We start from the raw sequence: 20,272 nt of genomic DNA, 5'->3' as shown, positions 1-20,272 counted from the left end.
AACACTAGCTGTCCAGGGAGAGAGTGCGTGCTTGATTTCTTTAGGCGGTGGGGTTTGTGCTGTATATCTTCATACAGAAATGTGGGAATAATGGCTGTACTGTCATCAGTGGTGAACACGCAGAGATCAGATGATGTTTACTGTGTAAACATCTGAGAGGAGAAATGAGTTCCTGCTGCTGCTGCTAAAATCTTACATGTCCCTTTTCGCAGCCTGTCACTCTGCACAGTGCTCAGATCAGTGAAAAAGAGACTGTTAATTCCCTGCTGGCTACAGAGTGTAGTGTTCCTGCGCTTGGAGTGTGCTACAACACAGTTTAACCAATGTAAACCTTGTGTTTGTGTAGGCCAACACTTTTTTTTTTTTAATCTTACACCTTCATTACTGTCATAATTAAACATATTTAATTGTCCCAGAGAACCCTGTGGGGCTCTACAAAAATGAGCAAAATTGTGAGCAAAAAACAAAATAAATAGTTTCTGCATTTGGATTACCGTATTTTTCGGACTATAAGGCGCACTTAAAAACTTTTAATTTTCACAAAAATTGACAGTGCGTCTTATAATACGGTGCGCCTTTTGTATGGATTTTACTCGTCAGGTTGTAAGGAGCAGTAAACACACACTCCGTGCAGCGTTATAGAGAGTTTCAGTGCTATACAGAGTCCAGAGCCGTGCAGCTCCGAGGCTGGAGCAGCAAATAGCATTAGCTAGCTTATTCACTGTTCAGAGATCAGTATTATCTAAATTTTACCCGTCAGGTGTAAGGAGCAGTAAACACACACTCCGTGCAGAGCAGCAATAGCATTAGCTAGATGCTAACCGCTTAGCTAGCTAGCTTTTTCACTGTTCAGAGATCAGTATTTTCTAAATTTAGCACTTTTAATACTGCTGGAGCAGTATTATTAGAGTTAGATGCTAATCGCTAAGCGTTCACCGTTCAGAGGTGAGTTATCGGCCTGTAAGTCTGTGCTGCTTTGCCTGGCTAGCATTAGCTAGATGCTAAGCGCTAACTCTCTCAGAGGTGAGTTTTATCAGCCTGTAATCTGCTTGTTTACAGTGTTAAAACAAGCTACGGGGGACGAATCGCTAGCTAATATCTCACTGTCTTACCAGAACACGCAGGATTACTCAGTGTAACGCTGTCGTTTAAGTTTGGGTTAACTTTACTAGTTTAGGTGACTAGCTAGCGTGCTAGCGGATAGCTATGCTAACGCTGGTGCAGCAAGCCTTAGTGGACATCTGGAAATCTAAGCTTACTGTAAATAAACTGAAGCACGTTACTCACCCAAATAAACAGTTTTCAGGAGAGGAATCTGTGTAGATTAATATCCAGCACTCGTTTGACTTTGAAAGAGCTAGATTTATATATACTGAGACGCTCCACCGGCAAGCGACCACCCCCGGTGGGGGAAGGGAAACATGGCGCCACCCCTGTTCACTTTGATATAGGCACCCTTTCTAGTGTCACTTAACGCGCCTTATAATGCGATGCGCCCTATGTATGGAAAAATAGCAGAAAATAGGCGTTCTTTGATAGTGCGTCTTATAATACGGTGCGCCTTATAGTCCGAAAAATACGGTAATACATTATTGGCTCTGTTTTATTGATCTAGAGGCGAGCCGTCAACCACACACTGCGCAGCTTGTCTTGGGGCGAATTAGGGTGACAGCAATGAAACAAAATATACCTTGCGTGGCTCAAAACACACAAAAAGCTAATTCTCTTATTTAATCATGGGTGTGTTTTAGGCTTAATGTAAAATAAACCAATCAGCATGTCACTTGCCATTCCTTTTAGTAGCCATGTGTGCTCTTACTTTGGAAGATTATTATTTTAACAGTGCAGCGCTTCTGCACTTCTCAGCTGTAAAGGTGCTCAAGCAGATCATTTTTATTTTATATTCTGTTTATTGTTGAAAAAGTTGGGTTTGCTGCACGTGTGTGTGTGTGTGTGTGTGTGTGTGTGTGTGTGTGTGTGTCTGAGCAGACGGAGGACCTGCAATTCCAAGATTGCAGTGAATGTCTGATGACTATCAGGGTTCTAATCTGTCAATTATGCACCTGTGTTTTCATACTAATTAACTGATCAAACTCAAAAAGTAGTACAGTTCTCACACCAATGCTCCAAAAGCTAGTAGGAAACCTTCCTTAGACAATAGACACAGTTACTCCAACAAAAGCATTAGAAACTTTGTTTTAATATACTTTATTTTGGAAAAAAAACAAAGAATGAGCAGGTGCCCTTATACATAATGTAAATAAATAGTGGACACAGGTTTAAAGGGATAAACCTTTAAGAATTTATGTCTGCCATATCTCATAACTTTGTCGATAAAACTCTGATAGTGGTCATATTTCCTTTATTTGACCTTTCTTGCTGTTTAATATACATTGTGCTTTGGGATCACTCACTGTAAATGGCATAGGCAAAAACCCAATACTGGAAAGGTCTCTCTGACTCACCTTCGACAGCATAGAGTTGCTGGATAAATGAAGTCATCACTTTCTGCTGACAGATTGGACACACACCCTGAATTTATTCTGCCATGAAGGGCCAGCAGTGCCCTTACCACTAAATAATGAATACAGGATATATCCTGAGTGAGGAACTGCTTTTCTTTGAGGCTCATATTCTCAAGAGGATTAGTTTGAATAAAAGCATGCTGATTACAATAAATATTAATACTGTTTTTATACACTAAGATCCTCTGTAATTAGCTTCAGTAGATATGAATGAAATCTTGTGATGTTTGTTCTAATTAAATCTGTGGGCGTAGGAATTATTGGATAGTTTTGAAAGCTACTAAAAGCAACAATTCTTGATGCTGATCTTTATTTCTCTCCCTTTTTTCACTCTCTCTCTCTCTAGACTCCTACCTGTATCCTGGTTTCCAGGGCAACATGTCAGATAATGACACAGCAAGGCTTGGTCTGGACTTCCAAAGGATGCTGCGTATAAACCACATGCTCTACATTGCTGCCAGGTGAGTCTGTCACCTCCAATACCTTCAGCCTTAGGGCCTTGACACACCAAGGTGACAGAAAAATCTAGCATCCAGTGAGGCTGACTGATGATCAGCTTCAATCATCTCACCAGTGCCTCCTGTATTCTGTAAAAAAAAAGTTACAAAAGACTCCACTGTAAAGACTACAGCTGATACCAGCATTAAAGTAGGCTTCTTCATAATAGCAGTACAGAGGTATTTACTTATGAATTAAATCAAGTAACAATGGATGACCCAGTGTTGTGTAAAGCTTAAGAACATGGCATTGTTAAAATAAGTTTAATTTGTTCATTTAAATTCACCTGTGTACTGCATGCTCCTACGTAAGAAAAGTTTCTTTAGAGTTTTAGCTTCTGTAAAACTACTGTAAAAAATAACAGTAATTCAGTGTGGATCAACATATTGTCATATTCTTGTATGGAGGCGCTCGAGGAAGTATTTTGAGATACCTCAGTATGTTTAGTCTGTTTAGTCAGATTCTAAAGATAAGCCAAAGAACGTAAGGATGCTTCTGGCAAGTGATTTGTATATTGTACAGGGTTTGTTCGGTCAGAAAAAATCCTGGAAAAGTCATGGAATTTGAAAATATTTACAGGCCTGAATAAGTTTAGAAAAAGTCATGGAAATTTGGTCTACAATCTTTGTGTTTCAGTTTATCAATGAAGAAAATATATTTTGAGCTAACAAATACATCAGCTCATTAAGTAATTGAGTAATCTAGCCCTCAGGATCTGATACATTTTATTATTATTAAAGAACATTTTTATCAATTAATTTTAGACCTACTATAATCATTTTTTCATCACAGCACAGGACATGGTGTGAGGGAGTGAGAGAGAAAGAGAACCATCCTTATCACAATGAAACTCTTGAAGCACTCATTAGCCATCATTAGTCCACCTTGACCTTTAATTAGTTGATACATCTGTCACAAAGTGCCCATGTACAGTAAAAAAAAAAAAAACATATAAAAAGTTCAAAGTTAACTTTGAACAAATCTGCCTTCCCTCTTACTTACTTTTCCTTGAAGTCTCATCCAATAGGCTGATGTGGTCCTGACATCACAGCATCTTTATTTTTATCTAAGCATAATTTCATAAAATATGCTTGATTATAAAAATAAGTATGTATAATATGATTCTGTCACAACAAAACTCTAAAAAGTATTAATATTTATTTTTAATGTGAGTATTCATACTTTTTAGAGTTTTGTGTGACAGAATCATATTATACATACTTATTTTTATAATCAATTGCATTGCACTACTTTACACTAACAACTATATTAACATAACGCTCCCAATTGCTTTCTTAATTATAAGTAGGTATCGTATATTGGTAAGTACAAAAATACACAGACCTGTTTGGAAAAAAAAATCCTAATTTCTATTTCCATCTCTAATTTTCACACATAATGTGAGTATAAATGTGCCAATACATTGGAGAGGAAACCTGATTTAAACACAACTGAATTTGAGCTGCTCACTTGATTTGCTATGCAACCTACAAAGAACTGTGGAGTTTCTGGACATGTAGCTTCTGCTGAAGTGGAAAATTGTGTTCATTTACACCAAGGAGTAATAAATCACAGATTTAATCCTCTCTCTCTCTCTCTCTTTTATACACACCTGCCCACAGCAAGTACCAGATGATTGAGGTTAATCAGTCTCATTCAAACTGAGGTGACTGACAGAAGACCCTGATCTCTCTATCTCTTGTCTCTGTTTCAGTCTCTGATCTCTCTCTGTTTGTATGTGCTGCAGGGATCATGTTTTTGCCATCAATCTCAGCACATCGACTGAGCAGATCATACCTCAACAGGTAAGTGCTGTTTCTCTTTCTCTTTCTTCTTCTCTCTCTCGCTCTCTTTTTTTTTTTTATTAACCATCTGATGTAATGGTGGGTTTTTGGCTATGCGGAGTGGTCCAGAGCAGTGTGAAATGAATAGAGCTAATGCTCCCCATCAGCGACCCTCTCAGCATCCACACTATGGCTCTGAGCACTTAGCTGATCCCAGCTTAGAGAGGCCCTTCCCCAGCCCCGCTCTTCCCTCCTGCCGCGTCCCGCTCCATTTCTGTGCTTTAGAACATTAAGGGACTTTAAGGTAAGAGTGCATTTACTTTGAAAGCACAGAGGAGCCAGACCAGATCCTGTCCTGTGCTTTAATGATAATGCTGAGCCAGTTACTGCGTTCCTGCTTCTGATATACCGGACTCGTCCCTCTTTTTTTTTCCTGGCATTTCTTCAGTTGTATCTCTATAATGACTATTTCTACATTAAGAGGGAACTCATCCAATTAGTGGGTTTAATGTGGCCCTGATTGGAGGCTCAGTAAATCAGCTAGAAGAATCCCATTTGTCAGAGGTAATTTGACTTAAATGAAGCCAGTCGGAAGGGGACCACATTCAAATGAATTTACTGTGTTCTTTCTGTTAGAGATGCATAAAGCTGCTCAAAAAGCTCATCAAGCTCATCAAATTATTACACAATTTGAGAAGTTCATAACATTAGATTGGAAAGATTAATTGAGATTGCATACAATAAATGATGAACAGTTGTTGTTTGTCCTGCTTGAAGGAACAGCGATGGTAAACATTCCTGTCTTCCTCTCTCTCTCTCTTACGCTGTCTCTCTCTCCACTGGCATGATGAGTATGATTTTTTTGGAGGGAGACCTGGAATGTGATCAAATATGATCAAACATAATACAGACACAGAATGCAGCTTAAAAATAGCAATTGGTTGCTTCAGTTACACAATTTTTCAACAAAGCCTTAAAATCAAATCGTAAAAAATGATTACGCTGTAGTTTGTTTACTACTGCAGATTACTCCATGATCATGGTGCAAAATAGGAATACTTTTCTTATGACTGTGTAATAATAATGCACATAATGTAAAAGACTGGGTTTGATGTGGATTGGGAATTATAAAGTGGGTGGTGTATACATGACGAGTGTCTTTCTCTCTTTAGTGTTGTGGCAGTTGGAATATGGTAACTGAAAATGATGCTTGTTGTTTTAAGAGAAAAGTTTTCAGTGCTTTCTGTGTGTGTGTGTGTGTGTGTGTGTGTGTGTGTGTGTGTGTGTGTCTGTGTGTGTCTGTGTGTGTGTGTGTACACACTCATGCATTGATTGAATCGGTGTTCCTGCCGAGAGGGTAGAGAGAGGAGGAAGAACAAATCACTCCAACTCTTCAGCTTAATGACATAAACCAGCACCCTGCCTCACACCACAGCTTGTTAATAACCTGATGTATTTATATTTGCTGCCTATACCTTATTACATTCTCTCTCGCTATCATTCTCTCATTATAATAGTACTTTTCTAAATTAATTATTTCTTGAGCTTAACTATTATATTTTAACTTTTATTTTAATTATTAATTTTAATTGCAGTTCAATTCGGTTAATCGTTGAGTTAACTATTGTCGCTCACACTTTGTTCCATATTTTTTCTTTCTTTTTTCTAGAAACTGACATGGAAAACAAAAGATGTGGAAAAATGCACAGTGAGGGGCAAGAACAGCGTGAGTCTCTCTCTTTCTCTGTCGGTCTATTGGCACTCTTTCTTTTCTCTTTTTCTGTATTTTTCTCTTTTTCTTTCTCCATAAGTTGCATTCTGTCTTCACCTTTTCCGTTATTGTCTCTCTGTGTCTAAACTATACGCTATGTCCAAATGTTGGTGGATACACCCTCTAATTTTTGACACAGATGGGCAAATGCACATTTACAGTTGTGTAGTCTGTAGTCCATGTTGAGATTTATTGCCAATAAAATAAAACTGTCTGGAGCAGATAAACATATACAATTTGGCACTGTGCCTAATGCCATTGAGCAGTGTAAGTTTATTTGCTGGAATAAAAGTGCTCCATCATTCTCATGAGATGAGTTGGAAATATTAAGGTATGGTTGTTATCATAACAACATCGTTATATCATTAGTGATCAGAAAATTAGGATAAATTGTTTTTATAAAAACAGTGAATAATCAGGGGTCCCAAAACATTGGTCCATATAATTTACCTATATGTTTGTCTATCTTTCTCCATTTCTTGCACACACTCTTTTTCACTGCCTTTCTCCATCTTTTTTTTACCATTGTGCCTCTCTTGTCTGTCTGTCTCTTTCTATGTATCTTCTCCTTTGCCTCACTTTGTCTCTTTCTCTGTTGAGCTCTCTCTTCCTCTTCCAACGTTTGCACTGTTTTCATCCGTCACGTTCTCTCTGTCTCTCTTTATCTCTCTATCTTACTCTTGTGCACATTCTCTCTCTCTCTCTGTGTTTGCCTCCCTAATGGAAGAAGCTCCTGTAGTGCAGATTACTTGTTAGCATCAGCTCCACATGTATTTACTGCAGAGACGCACAGAGAGACAGTTCCTGAATGATGGAGCTGCTCTCTTGTGCTTCAGTGAGAGAGGGGGTCTACAAAGCTCAGGAGAGTGATTATGGTTTAAAAAAACAGTGTTTTCTGTGTGTGTCTCTAAAAGTGTCTTGCTTTTCACAGGATGAGTGCTACAACTACATCAAAGTGCTGGTTCCTCGCAATGACGAAACACTGTTTGCATGTGGAACCAACGCATTTAATCCCACCTGCCGTAACTATAAGGTAATCTCGGCTCTTTTCTCGGTATAAAACCCACTGATTTTTTTAGATAAAGTAGGACATTAATAATTCCATCTAATTATTATATTTCTATCAGTGAACACACACTCACACTAATACACTCACACTAGTAAATAGGAGCAGTGAGCAAAACACCCCCAGAGCAGTGGGCAGCTACCTTTGAGCCCACCTAAGCCGTTACTATTGCCAGAGAAGGAAAAGCACTTATCCTTCACTTTCCACCTCTCCACTTCCTCCTGGTCAGGGGAATCAAACAGATGTTTCAATCTTTACTTGGTGCTGTACCTTTATTCCACAGCTGCTCCCATAGAGGTCTTTAATAAAGCATCAAAAAATAGACATTAAAAAACTCAGTGAAAAATATTGTATGTTAAGAAATCAAATCCATGTCCAGCATAATTACTATTAGAAAATATTAGGGATTTTACAACAAACAGTCTGGAGCACTCTAAATGCTGTGACGAAAGCGGGCCATAAGAGACAGTTTGTTTAAATTTAAAACAGTGTAGATTGATTAGAAGAAGCTGAACTTTAGATAATAATTAGTCACCCACAAGGGAGTTTCTTGTAGCAAAAGATATCAGTAATCTGTACAGAGTAAGATTATTCCAAGTGAAACATTCTATGAACACTTCCTATGAAACCTATATACATAATGCATAATTATGGCATACTTAATACCCTACAATTATTGTTTAACAACTTGTTTAATAACTAACTTTAAAATGTTACATATTTGCATTTCATACAAAATGTTTCATAATGCCTTCTATCTGCCTATTTTCTGTTAACAAGAACATTGCAAATACTATTGTAAAAGCTATATTTATGAAGACACATACTTATACTTTAATATTATACTTAATATTTTATGCATATTGCTCTAGGTACCTGTTAGTTATTGTACCCAGTTAGGACCCTGCTGTCATATAAAGTATTAGGTGTGCCATATAATGCATCATAAATTCAGAATTTTATAGGAAGTGTTACAAAATTTGTTTTAAAATAATGGAATTCTTGCATTGTATGTACGCTGTCACTGTGGTATCTTTCTGTTTTTAATTGAATGTAATATTTTAATATTAAAAAAATCATGTGTGATGCCCTGTGATGTCAAGGAATTGATCGATAAGCGACAAGGTGCATCCAGTGTGTAACAGTCTTGAGACCACAGTACTAGGGTTACTGCGTGAAATGATTTAATTTATTAAGCTCTACGGCTATTCAAATCTTGTCCAGCAATGTCTTTTAGAGCCCCTTCATGTATTATAAATAAGGTCAGACTGAAAACACTGGCCATCATTTTTGCTGTACTGGCTCTGTAATGGCACATGAATGGCACAGGTCTTGGACTCCACTTACAATGTAAAATGAAGACGGACGCTCAACTCTCAGTGTTTACTACAGCCCCTAGAAATCAATACTGTATGTACTACATCAGTTTCAGTTGAGGACTAAAAATAACCTGCTTGACTTGGTTGCTAAGATTAATCATTTGTGTAAATTTTTAATTATTTGAATGTTTAAATCACTTAATTTTTTGTTATTGGCAGGAAAAACTGTCACTTTTACAGGTTAACAGAAACTGGCACTAGTACAGTCAGTTTGGGTGTTAATAGTGGAAATTTTCCAGTATGAGGGGAGTGTTTGCATAAGTGCTGAAAGAAGACTCGGGCTGTTTCTAGCACCTCAGTGCCAGTGAGTACTAGCAGTTAGGAGAGCCTTACACTATCTTGATGAACGACTTGCGTAGCGTGCCAGGAGCAGAAAATGGGGATGATATAAAAATCTTAACAGCTGTCTAGAAACGCAGACATGTTTTGCTCCTCCAAACTGTGTGCAGAGTTTTGCAGACGCACACACACACTTTACTCTTTTATAGTTTAAGTACAGTACAGGTTGACGTCATGCTCGCCCAGTGATTCATGGTGTGCTGTCTGAAATATGAGCTTTCGGCCTGTAGAGCTTGTGTATACACTGCAGTCCAGAAATATCTGGACAGTGACTCAATTATTTGTTGTTGTGGCTCTGTGCTACTGCAGGCTAGATTTGAAATAAAACAGTGACTGTGATACAGCAGAGATTGGGCTGGAGTCTTGGACACACTGTACCAGATCATCTTAACTTAGATTGATGTATTTACCTTTAATTTAAAGCAGGGTGATGACCAGTTACAATAACTAGCTAGATAACAATTACCAAAAACTGCAACCCCAGACTAAGATCATTTTTGACTGTACCTGCCTTTTAAAAAAATCTTCTTTTAGAAATGTAATGGGTGGAGATTCCCTAGATGCAGGGGCGGTATACATATAATGAGATGTTTTTTGATGTAGGAAGCTAAGCCAGATCTAAACAGTATGTTGGGTACTTTATTTGACCTGCATCCTGTCCACGTGTATCTGGATATTTTTCCTCTCTATCTATTGTTTAAAATATTTCCGTCCACACACAGACAAAAATGTCTGACGGCCTTGGTCTCTAAAAACTGTCAGGGCTGTGTATTTTACATCTTGGGGGTTGGCAGATGTAAGTATATCCCTTTCAATTACGTAAGTAAGTATTTTTCGGAACATAAGGTGCACTACCGGCTTTTTTTATCTATTTTATATAAAATGTGCACCAGATTATAAGGCACATTAAGAGAAACTAGTAGGAATGCATATATTGAAGTGAGCAAAGGTGTCCCCATGTTTTCCTTTTAATGGGTAAAGTAAACAATATTGTATTTCTAAATTGTTTGACTTTTTTAAGTTAAACAAGTGCTGGATTTCAATGTACACAGATTTTTCTCCATTTATTGGGTGAGTAAAGCGCTTCCGTTTATATTAAGTAAGCTTAGATTTCCAATATTTTGTCTAAGGATGAGGCTGGGTGAGGTAGCGTTAGCCGCTAACCACAGCACTAGTGGGACCTAAATCCTCAGTTCAAAAATAATCATTTTAAATCACTAAAAGATTGTGGAACTCAGGCTGTCTAGTTCAAAAAAGCAAAAAGCTCCCAAAGCAAGATGGCTCTGAGAGCGTCTGAATTATGGATGTATAGTAGCACGGGCTATATATGTGTGTTTGTGTTAAGAGAGGTTTTTGCAGAATCAGTTAACTTGGATTATTTCTGTCCACTGCAGACTCTCTGAAGAATCGTATTTATATTTCTCACCCTAAGGATCTCTCTCTCTCTCTTTTTCTCTCTGTCTTTCTCAGTCTATCTCCGTCTTTTTTTCTGTTCCCCCTCCTCTCCCTCACTCCCTTCCTCTCTGTCTGCCTTTTTATCCCTCCTCCCCCATGCTATAGAAAAGCTATGCCTGCAAGCTCCTGCAGAGGTGTGAGATTAGTGAGTGAGAGTAAATCATATCTCTCAGAGCATGGCCACTGTCCCCTCGTGCACTGTGTGCTTTCAGTGGAAAAAGAATCCTCCCCAGACTTCTTCAGCAGACTGAGAGGCTGTTGGGGAGAGGTGATGAAGAGGTAAAGGAGAGGTGAGGATATAGTTGAAGGAAGATTATACTAGGGTCAGGAAGAGATAGCGGTAATCTGGAAAACTGCATGGCGAGGTTATCCTGTGGTTTGAGGGAGGTTTCAGTAAATTTGGAGAGAAATCCTACGGAAGGACTGCGACAAGGTTAGAGGTGGGCTATTAGAAGAAGTGGTCTCGGGATAGTGAAGTGGAAATGGTGGCAAGAGAGTGAAAATTCAGAGCTTTTACGACTTTTACTGATCAGCTCTATTACTTTTCTGTTCTCTTTCCCCTTTTTCCCTCTCAGTACTTGAGTAAAAAGTAGAAAAGTATCAGAACTTATCGGTTATTGTCATATTGATTTAAACTTGACTTGCATTTCATCATTATTTAAATGTCTATACACAGCTGCACAGTTATTTGCATAATGAATTATATTCACATTGGATTAACATTTAACATTTTTATCAACATATAAAAAAGTTTTTTTTTTTTTTTTTTTTTAGAGTATATTTTTCCACTAAAACAAGTCTGTTCTCCCTCTGCCTTTGTCCAGACTGTTAATTACATTTCCTAGAATTATCTGAAATCAAAGACACTGATTCACTTTTAGCCAATCACAAACTGTTGGCTGGGTTTCATCACCAGAGTACTGGTTCTATACACATTGTCATTACATGTGTTTTTATTCCTGTATAGTATTGCAGTAGTATTGCAATCCTGGCCATACCAAGCATTTATCCTAATGTTTGCTCACTCTGTGTTTGAACCTGGCTTGATATTTACATTTACCTTTCTGGGTTTCTCCTTGTGTCTGTTTTCCAGTTTTGATTTGGCTTTTGGCTGTGGTGTTGTTTTTGGATTTTGAGCATGCCTCTCATTATAATAATAGCATTAGTGTTCTGGCCAGCATTGAACAATGCTTCTACTCAGTTCAGTTAATTTTTTTGGTAGAGCACATTTATAGTACTAAACTGACCAACGTCCTGGAAGGCTGACAAAAAAAGACGTATTCCTGATACAAAACAGGACAAAGCACAAGAACACCACCAGAAAAAATAGCATAAAATAAAAAGCATAAAATACGTCAGTAAGCCAGTTCCCTTTATCATGTCAAATACTTTGATTAAATGTCAGAGGGTCAGACACAATTTTGTGCTCAGGAAAGTTCTAAGTCTAAAGGCAATATTTGAATTCTTTAATAGTTGAGACAGATGACTTCGTAAGGTAATATATTCCAGAGTCTGGAGGCTGCTATAGGAAATGCGCAGCTGCCCTTATGTTTTAATCGAGAACGCCGGACAGTTATTTAATAATTTATCAGTAGATCGAAGTGCCCTGCAAGGGGTATATGGACTAATCATATCACTGTGGGGCCAGACAATGCAGGGTCTTGAAAAAGAATAGTAAAAAAATAATAATAATACAATTCTATACCTGGCAGGGAGTCACTGTAGAGGGATATGGTATCTCTTTTTCTTGTAGCAGTAAACCTAACTAACCCATTTTTTAACTGTGAGCATCTGGTTAGTGTTGATAACATTACATTTGTAGGCATTACCATACTGTATAATAATAGCAATAATAACAATATTAAATGCAGCATGTTTTTCTTAATGCCACACATTAATCTAACTTCTAATGGTTAAGGAGGTTCTGGTGGAGCAGAGTGCAGTATGTTACAGCGCACACAGGGCTTGTTTGTTGCCCGCTGTAGGTGTGAGCCGAGCTAACAGGCCAAAGCACATCTTGTTAGTTTCAGACTGAGACACCAAACTGAGAGCAGCGGCAGTGTGACTTTCACACACTGAACCAACAAACTAACACACACACACAGAACACACAAACGACAATATACACTGCTGGGTTTTCCCTGGAATTAGCTCTTTATAGCTGAGTGAGTTTAAAGGCTGATATGCGGGGGTCACATTGTGTCTGCCCCCTGGGATTAGAGCCTATTGTGTCTGCTGAGAGTTAGCCCACATGCAGCCTGCGCTAATGCTGCCCTCAGACTGGCAGGGAGGCGGAGAGCACTGTAACGGAACATAGTTGGGATCAATTCCACAGTTTTTCAGTTTAGCTGGTCCATAAAATCGATTTTAATCGTAAAATGTAAATCAAAGTATCTGCTCTAGAGCAAGCACTGGAGTTTGTGTAAGGGATCGAAAGCAGCAGCTTTGAAACAGAGCACGCAGCAGACATGCAACTTTAGGAACAGGTGTATAGATGTGTATTGAATTTATCATGACGATGTATTTTCTTTCTTTCCCTTCCCTCCCCGAACCTCCTACCTTCCTTCCCTCCCTCTCAGATGTCCACGCTGGAGCAGGATGGAGAGGAGGTGGTTGGTCAGGCTCGTTGCCCTTTTGAATCACGCCAGTCCAACGTTGGCCTGTTTGCTGGTGAGTTGGCTGAGCTGAGGCCATCAGGAGGGAAACATGATCTCGCCTTTAATCTCGCCAATATTCCACTGACATTTCACAAAGTTCAGCTGCTGCTGTGGCAACGATGCCAGCAAGCACATGGCCTCAGAAGCGCTACAAAATGTACTGTGGCGTGCAAAAGTTTGGGCACGATGTCTGTTACTATGAACAGCTATGCCAGTAAAAGATGACCTGATTTCTAAAATTTCCAAAGTGAAATATGACACATTTCTCCCCCCAAGATTTAAAAAAGAAAATCTCACTTTTCAGAGCAAAGATTTGGGCAGACTCCATGGTCAGTACTCAGTAACACCCCCTTTAACAAAAATAACAGCTTATAAACACTTTTTGTAGCCAACTAAGAAACTTCAGCCATTGTTGTTAAGAGGATTTTTCATTTTTTTATTCTTCTATGCAAGAGCTTCTAGTTTTGAATGCACAGCACTTTTAAAGTACATCCACAGAATTCCAATGATTTGTAGGTTGGGAGTCAAAAAGAATACTAATGTTACTTAAAATTCTTAATGCATTTTAGAAATCAACCCTTTCTTCAACTTTTTCCTCACTATTTACAGCACCTTTTACAGTAATTTTGACCAGGGTTGACTAAACCTTTGAATGCCAGTGTATGTAAGATGTGAGAACAAATGATGGCACCAAGAGCTGGTGACTATGTAACTATGTAAATATGTTGAATATCAGTGCTTTTCTGTAATAAATCTTCCCTTTGTTCCATTAACAGGTGGTGATTTTTATTCAGCCACAATGACGGATTTTTTAGCGAGTGATGCTGTCATCTACAGAAGTTTAGGAGAAAGCAGTCCAGTCCTGCGAACCGTGAAGTATGACTCCAAATGGCTGCGAGGTCAGATTCTTACCACAGAGCACTCTGTCAGACTCTTCCTGTTAAAGGATGCACACTGGAAGGTTGCTTTTTTTTGTCTAAAATCTGTTTTCTGTCTTTTCAGAGCCCCATTTTCTCCATGCCATTGAGTATGGCAACTACGTGTACTTTTTCTTCAGTGAGATTGCAGTAGAGTACACTACTCTCGGCAAGGTGAGACCATAACATTCATTTTTCACAACTTTAGATGTTTGCTGGATTTCATCATTCTACTGATGTTTTTTTACACAGTCTTGTTTAATTGTTCTGTGTGTGCTGAGGTAATGTAATCCACCCAGGTGGTTATTGGGTTAGTAGTTGAACATTTTTTCATCTATTTGTTGTAAAAGTGCTAAATATCATCGCATCATCCTCCGGCCATAAAAGTCTTTAATTATAGTATTTATTAGCTGAAAATGAAGTTAGCTCATTTATAGCAGTGACAGAGTAACAGACTCTTTTTCTTTTTTCTAGGTCGTGTTCTCGAGGGTAGCTCGGGTATGTAAGAACGATAACGGAGGTTCTCCACGGGTTCTAGAACGCTACTGGACATCATTCCTGAAGGCCCGTCTGAACTGCTCTGTTCCTGGCGACTCCTTTTTCTACTTTGATGTTCTGCAGTCCTTAACTAACGTCATGCAAATCAACCGCAGGCCTGCTGTGCTGGGAGTCTTCACCACCCAGGCAAACAGGTGACTTAACACTGTATAAGCTCTTCTCTCCTCTCCTCTCCTCTGACATGACTTCTTGTTTTTCTCTCTTTCCTTTTTTCTTTGGTTCTTCTCTGTTCTTTGGCCCTCCTGTTTTTAACATATAATAAAGCAGAAGGTGTGATTTATGGACTGTAATACTGGTAAAAATAATAAAAAGAAAAATTAATTCATTTAGAACATAAATGCAGCCGTAAAATGAATCTGTAAAAGTTTTGCCATTCTATACATTTTGTAAGCCCCACCCCTCTTTAGTCTCTAGATTAAAATAGTTTCTTTTCCTTTCAGTATCACTGGCTCCGCTGTGTGTGCCTTCTACATGGATGACATTGAGCGAGCGTTTAGTGGCAAGTTTAAAGAACAAAAGACCAGCGAGTCAGCCTGGACCCCCGTCCCTGATGAACAGGTGCCCAAGCCCAGGTAGGTTTCACCACAGACGAACAGTCTGGATTCACATTAAGTTTTCTGTTAGAAGTGGGAAAAAACGCTTTCCCTTGTTGTTTTATTAATATGTTTGGTGTTTAATGTAGTACGTAAGCATTGGTAAATCCTGCATACATTGACATATGATGACCCCATAAGCTTACGGCAGCTTAGACGCAGTTTCACACTGAAATAAGTGCTGTATCTTCCATGAAACATTCCCTATTGCACTAGAGTAAGCTTAAGAGTTCAAACCATAGGTTAGCTATTTTATAATTATATATATATAAACATTATTATTAGTAATAGTATTGAGTTATAGTAATAATATTAACATAATACTTGTATTTTATATGTTATTTCCCTCTCTTTTTTTTTTGAGAGGAGGAAGGTGGGCCCTGGCAAACCACTGTGCTAGGGGCCAAAAATTTGGTTCTATGCTCCGACTCCTGGCCCTAATAACTAACTACGTGGAACTCAGAGCTTGGCCTGTCTGGTCTGAACTCAGGATGTGCTATCTTGGCTTAGTGTTAGCTCAAAAATATCTGAAAGCAAACCAGCTGCTTTGATTTAACGATCACTGGAAGAGTCGCAGGAATTCATGCATGCTTTTGTGTGTGTGTGTGTGTGTGTGTAAGCATGTGTTTTTCTACAGTTTTATTCCTGACTGTGTCAGGAAAAAAAACATTAAGGGAAATAAAACGTTTTGGTTTGTTTACTGAGAGTGAGGTTAAGGTTCTACAGAGTGTTGAACGTTGGCTCAGTCATCACAACATTGCAAGTTCATCCGGAAATCCCCAAAAAATATAACTGGCCTTACTCCGGACCCCCTTTAATCAGCAAGTTTAAGTTCTTCTTCAGATGCACTGTATTGTCCAGTTATGTAGTGTTGGTGGCAAATCAGAAAGGATTTTTTTCCTCACGTATCTGACGAATGTGGTTGCCTTTACCCTCCCGGTGCCTGTGGCATTATTTAATGCGGGAGTCCTAGTTAATAAAATATAGAAAAAAAACTTGTGTGAATTGCATATAATTGTTGTCAAGCATTTCCATTTTTGCTGTTTTTACTATTTTACAGAATTTTAACATTACAGTCCTACCAATTCAACATTTCATGATGAATAGAGTAATAGCAAGGCTCTAAATGACCTGCGTTTGTGACTGCAGGCCTGGTTCCTGTGCTGGAGACAGCTCTGCTGCTGCTTACAAATCCTCCACCACCTTCCCTGATGAAACTCTTACCTTCATCAAGTCTTATCCACTAATGGACGAGGCCGTTCCCTCAGTCAACGACCGGCCATGCTTCACCAGAACCACCAGCAGGTACACACCACACACAAGACAAACATACACGAGCAAACAAAACAGACTTGCAACACACAGCATTCAGCAGCAGCACCATGCATGTCACGGCCAATCTGACAACTGGCAGACCACTTGAGCAAGTTGTAGAACGCCTGCTGGGCATAAGCATTCTCTCTCCATCACATCTGTCTCTCTCGCTTTCTCTCAAACTATTTCCCTCTCCTTCCCCTCTTTCTCTCTCTCTCTCTCTCTCTCTTTCTCTCACGCTCCCGTTCTCTCGCGCTCTATTGCTCATTCTCATGATCGCATCTGTCTCTGTCTCCCCAGAGAAACACCACGTCTAACCAGTACTCAAGAGTAAACACAAACACCTGCGCTGTTTAATGTCATTTGATGCGCTGACAGCTCTGTTGGTTGTTTACTAAATGAGTGAATTTCCTGTCTGTAGGTTTAAGTTGACCCAGATAGCGGTGGATACGGCCGCTGGGCCTTTTAAGAACCACACGGTTCTGTTCCTGGGATCAGAGAACGGGCGTGTTCTGAAGGTCCTGGCCAGCACTCACCCTAACTCCACCTACAGCAGCCAGCTTCTGGAGGACATTGACGTGTACAACCCCACCAAGTGAGTTTTCCTCTCTCTCTCTCTCCCTCACACTGTTGAGGCTTGTTTTGTAAGTGATAAAAAAAAAAAAACGTTAAGTAAAATGTTTGCAATTTTGCTGCTGACAGCTTGTTTTCATATAACGTGACACTAAAAAGCTGATTTTCTTTTTTACTTTGTGTGTTTTTTATATATTTCCTTGAGTTCACAAATTATGTACTTATTTTTATGTACAAGTAATGATGGTGCTACCTAATTGTGAAGTTGTTGAAAATCGGGGGCTTGTATACAGTTTGTGTATAGCTGTGGGCTGTAATTTTGCTTTTTATAAAATATTATTTCAGCATGGACCACCAAGAATAGATTTACTTACACACTTATTATTTCTATCCACTTCTATTCAGTTTTCCCCCTTACCAAATCCCAATCTCACCTTTGCATGTAGTCTTTGGGTCACCAAGTTTTAATCCACAGCCTTACTGTCTTGCACTCATTTTTCTTCCCGTTCACTCTCTTTAATTTTTGAATGTCTCAGCAGCCACCAATCTTTATTTACTCCATCAGGTCAGGTGACTGAGCTCTAATCCACAATCATACTGACCTGCATTTATCTATTCATCATCTCTTGTACCTCCTATTCACTCCTATTTATTTTTGCGCATTTCCAAGGCCTACAGATTCATTTGCTTTATGGCCACCACACTGCATGTACTCCTTCAGGGAGTCCGAAGCCATATTGACCCATAATGACGCTTTGTTGTTTTTTCATTTCTCATTACACCTATTTACTTCTATTCATTTTTAACAACACATAGCAACCACTTGAAACACACCTGGAACCACTCATTAAAAATACCTGGTAGATTCTAGCAATCTCCTAGCAATGCCATAACAACTGTGTTTCTTTCAAAGGCACTTTTTCTAGTCTTGTTTGGGTTCCTTGTCTTCTCCATAGCTGTCTGATAAAAATAGAAAATGTACAGAATAGTTATTTATGTAATTTATGTCCTGTCTCATTACTGCAGACGATGGTGCAGAAATAAAGCAATTGCTCACATAATGCAGAAACTGCACTTTAGTGCCTATTAGGCCATTTTTATTAGGAGAAACATTGTGCTTTTTACTGCTGTGGTTTGTTTTGGTGGTTTGTTTCAGAAGAGGCATGTAATGAGAATCCTGTCAAGTATCACTGACTTTTATGCATAATTGCGTTATTTTTCATGGCGATAATATTACTATTGTATGTTTTTCCAGTATTTCAGCTCTTTTAACAAAAAATGTTTCTGCCAAAGTCACTCTGAAAATGTAAATTTGGGAAATTCTACTGATAATTGCAAATGTTTTAATGTATTATTATTTTTTTGGCATAAAAGCTGTCTAGTTTTGTTTAGAACCTGGACTTAAGTGTTTTTTATTTTGTCCAATAGGTGCAATGTAGGTTCTGCAGACAGTCTGTTATAACCAAGGTTGTCAATCATTTCATTCCTAAGTTTTACACCGCCTTTACCATAATTACTTTGCCAATTTTTTTCACAGGAAACTAACTGTAGGAATTAGACAATAGAGATATAAAGATTAGAAGAGAAAAATTAGGAAGCAAAGTGATATGTTTTTGAACATGTGTCCATTCTTTCTACACCCAATTAGTTGAGTTTACAACAGTGTGTTTAGATGAAGTAAAACAGCTCATCTTTTGCAGGTGTAATGTACGTGGGGAGGACAGGAGGATTCTGGGTCTGGAGTTGGATAAGGACCATCATGCTCTGTTTGTGGCCTTCTCCAGCTGTGTGGTTCGTGTGCCTTTGAGTCGCTGTGCTGACTATGGAACCTGCAAGAAGTGAGTAGCACTGCATTCATACTGCTGCTTATAACACACAATACTATTAAAAAGGCTGAAATGTTTTTTACTGAAATCCTTCTCCACTCCTCCATGATGACCTCACGGAGCTGGTGAATGTCAGAGACCTTGCACTCCTTTACCTTCTGTGTAAGGATGCCCTAGAGGTGCTCAATAGGGTTTAGGTCTGAAATTCATGGTTCCTTCAATGACTTGAAGCTCTCTTCAGCTGGCAGCACTCATGCAGCCCCAGACCATTACACTCCCAACACCAATGTGACTGTAGGCCAGACTCACGTGTCTTTGTGTGTGGCAGCAACTAGGTGAGAAGTACAGTCTCATCAGAGTACAGGACCTGGTTCCAATAATTCATCTTTAGTCTGCTTGTCTTCAGCATACTGTTTGCAAGCTTTCTTGTGCATCATCTTTAGAAGAGGCTCCCTACTGGGATGACAGCCATGCAGACCAATGTGATGTAGTGTGTAGTGTTTGGTCTGAGCATTGATGCACATTTTGACACCTTCTGTCTGCATTGTTTAAATAGCAGTGGTGCTTGTAAATATATCTACGCTGAAGGGATATTTGCTATCTTGGCAACGGAAAGCACAGGTGTGCTGCTGCCTGAAAACAACCTAGACAACAGACAACATTGCTATCTTGGCAATGAATTGTCAACACAGGCATAAACTGCCGCTTGTTACACAGACATTTGTTGAAATATTAATTTGCCAAGTCGGAGAAGACCTGCCTTTGAAAGAAAATGGTGAGTGACACTGATTGGTTTATTGCAAAATACTCCCAAAACACACCCATAATTAATTAAGAGAATTTTGTGCTCTTACTGTGCGCAAGGTGTACTTTTCCAGTCATAACGATAGCAAAGACACACTGCCTATGTGGTGCACGGTTGATTGCTCGCCTACAGATTGCTCAGATAGGGCTCAAAGTGTCATATCTTCATTGTTGTCCGATGAAAAGACTATAAAATATTTACAAGAATGTGAG

At 39.0% G+C, this 20,272-nt stretch overlaps 1 protein-coding gene and 1 long non-coding RNA gene across 6 annotated transcripts in view; one reads left to right on the top strand and one right to left on the bottom strand.

Annotated features, from left to right (window-relative positions):
• Positions 1-20,272, top strand: part of sema6e (sema domain, transmembrane domain (TM), and cytoplasmic domain, (semaphorin) 6E) — a 173,675-nt gene that overhangs the window by 118,603 nt on the left and 34,800 nt on the right. For 4 of the 5 annotated variants that reach the window (XM_015605915.3, XM_015605917.3, XM_015605916.3 and 1 more), the window contains 12 exons: positions 2,872-2,986; positions 4,771-4,828; positions 6,477-6,533; positions 7,510-7,611; positions 13,397-13,487; positions 14,251-14,373; positions 14,477-14,565; positions 14,866-15,083; positions 15,390-15,521; positions 16,692-16,847; positions 17,278-17,451; positions 19,130-19,267. In XM_015605915.3, the coding sequence (XP_015461401.3) occupies positions 2,872-2,986; positions 4,771-4,828; positions 6,477-6,533; positions 7,510-7,611; positions 13,397-13,487; positions 14,251-14,373; positions 14,477-14,565; positions 14,866-15,083; positions 15,390-15,521; positions 16,692-16,847; positions 17,278-17,451; positions 19,130-19,267 (1,453 nt within the window). Of the gene's footprint in view, positions 1-2,871; positions 2,987-4,770; positions 4,829-6,476; positions 6,534-7,509; positions 7,612-13,396; positions 13,488-14,250; positions 14,374-14,476; positions 14,566-14,865; positions 15,084-15,389; positions 15,522-16,691; positions 16,848-17,277; positions 17,456-19,129; positions 19,268-20,272 lie in introns of those variants that run through there. The other variant, XM_049480117.1, reaches the window with a different exon arrangement.
• Positions 14,764-20,272, bottom strand: part of LOC103022254 (uncharacterized) — a 61,057-nt gene continuing 55,548 nt past the window's right edge. Inside the window, exon 5 of the long non-coding RNA XR_001518682.3 lies at positions 14,764-15,191. This is a non-coding gene — a long non-coding RNA (uncharacterized LOC103022254). The remainder of the gene's footprint in view (positions 15,192-20,272) is intronic.

The sequence above is a fragment of the Astyanax mexicanus genome, chromosome 6 (assembly GCF_023375975.1).
Source record: "Astyanax mexicanus isolate ESR-SI-001 chromosome 6, AstMex3_surface, whole genome shotgun sequence".
NCBI lineage: Eukaryota > Metazoa > Chordata > Actinopteri > Characiformes > Acestrorhamphidae > Astyanax > Astyanax mexicanus.
This window is presented reverse-complemented; position numbering and strand designations above follow the sequence as displayed.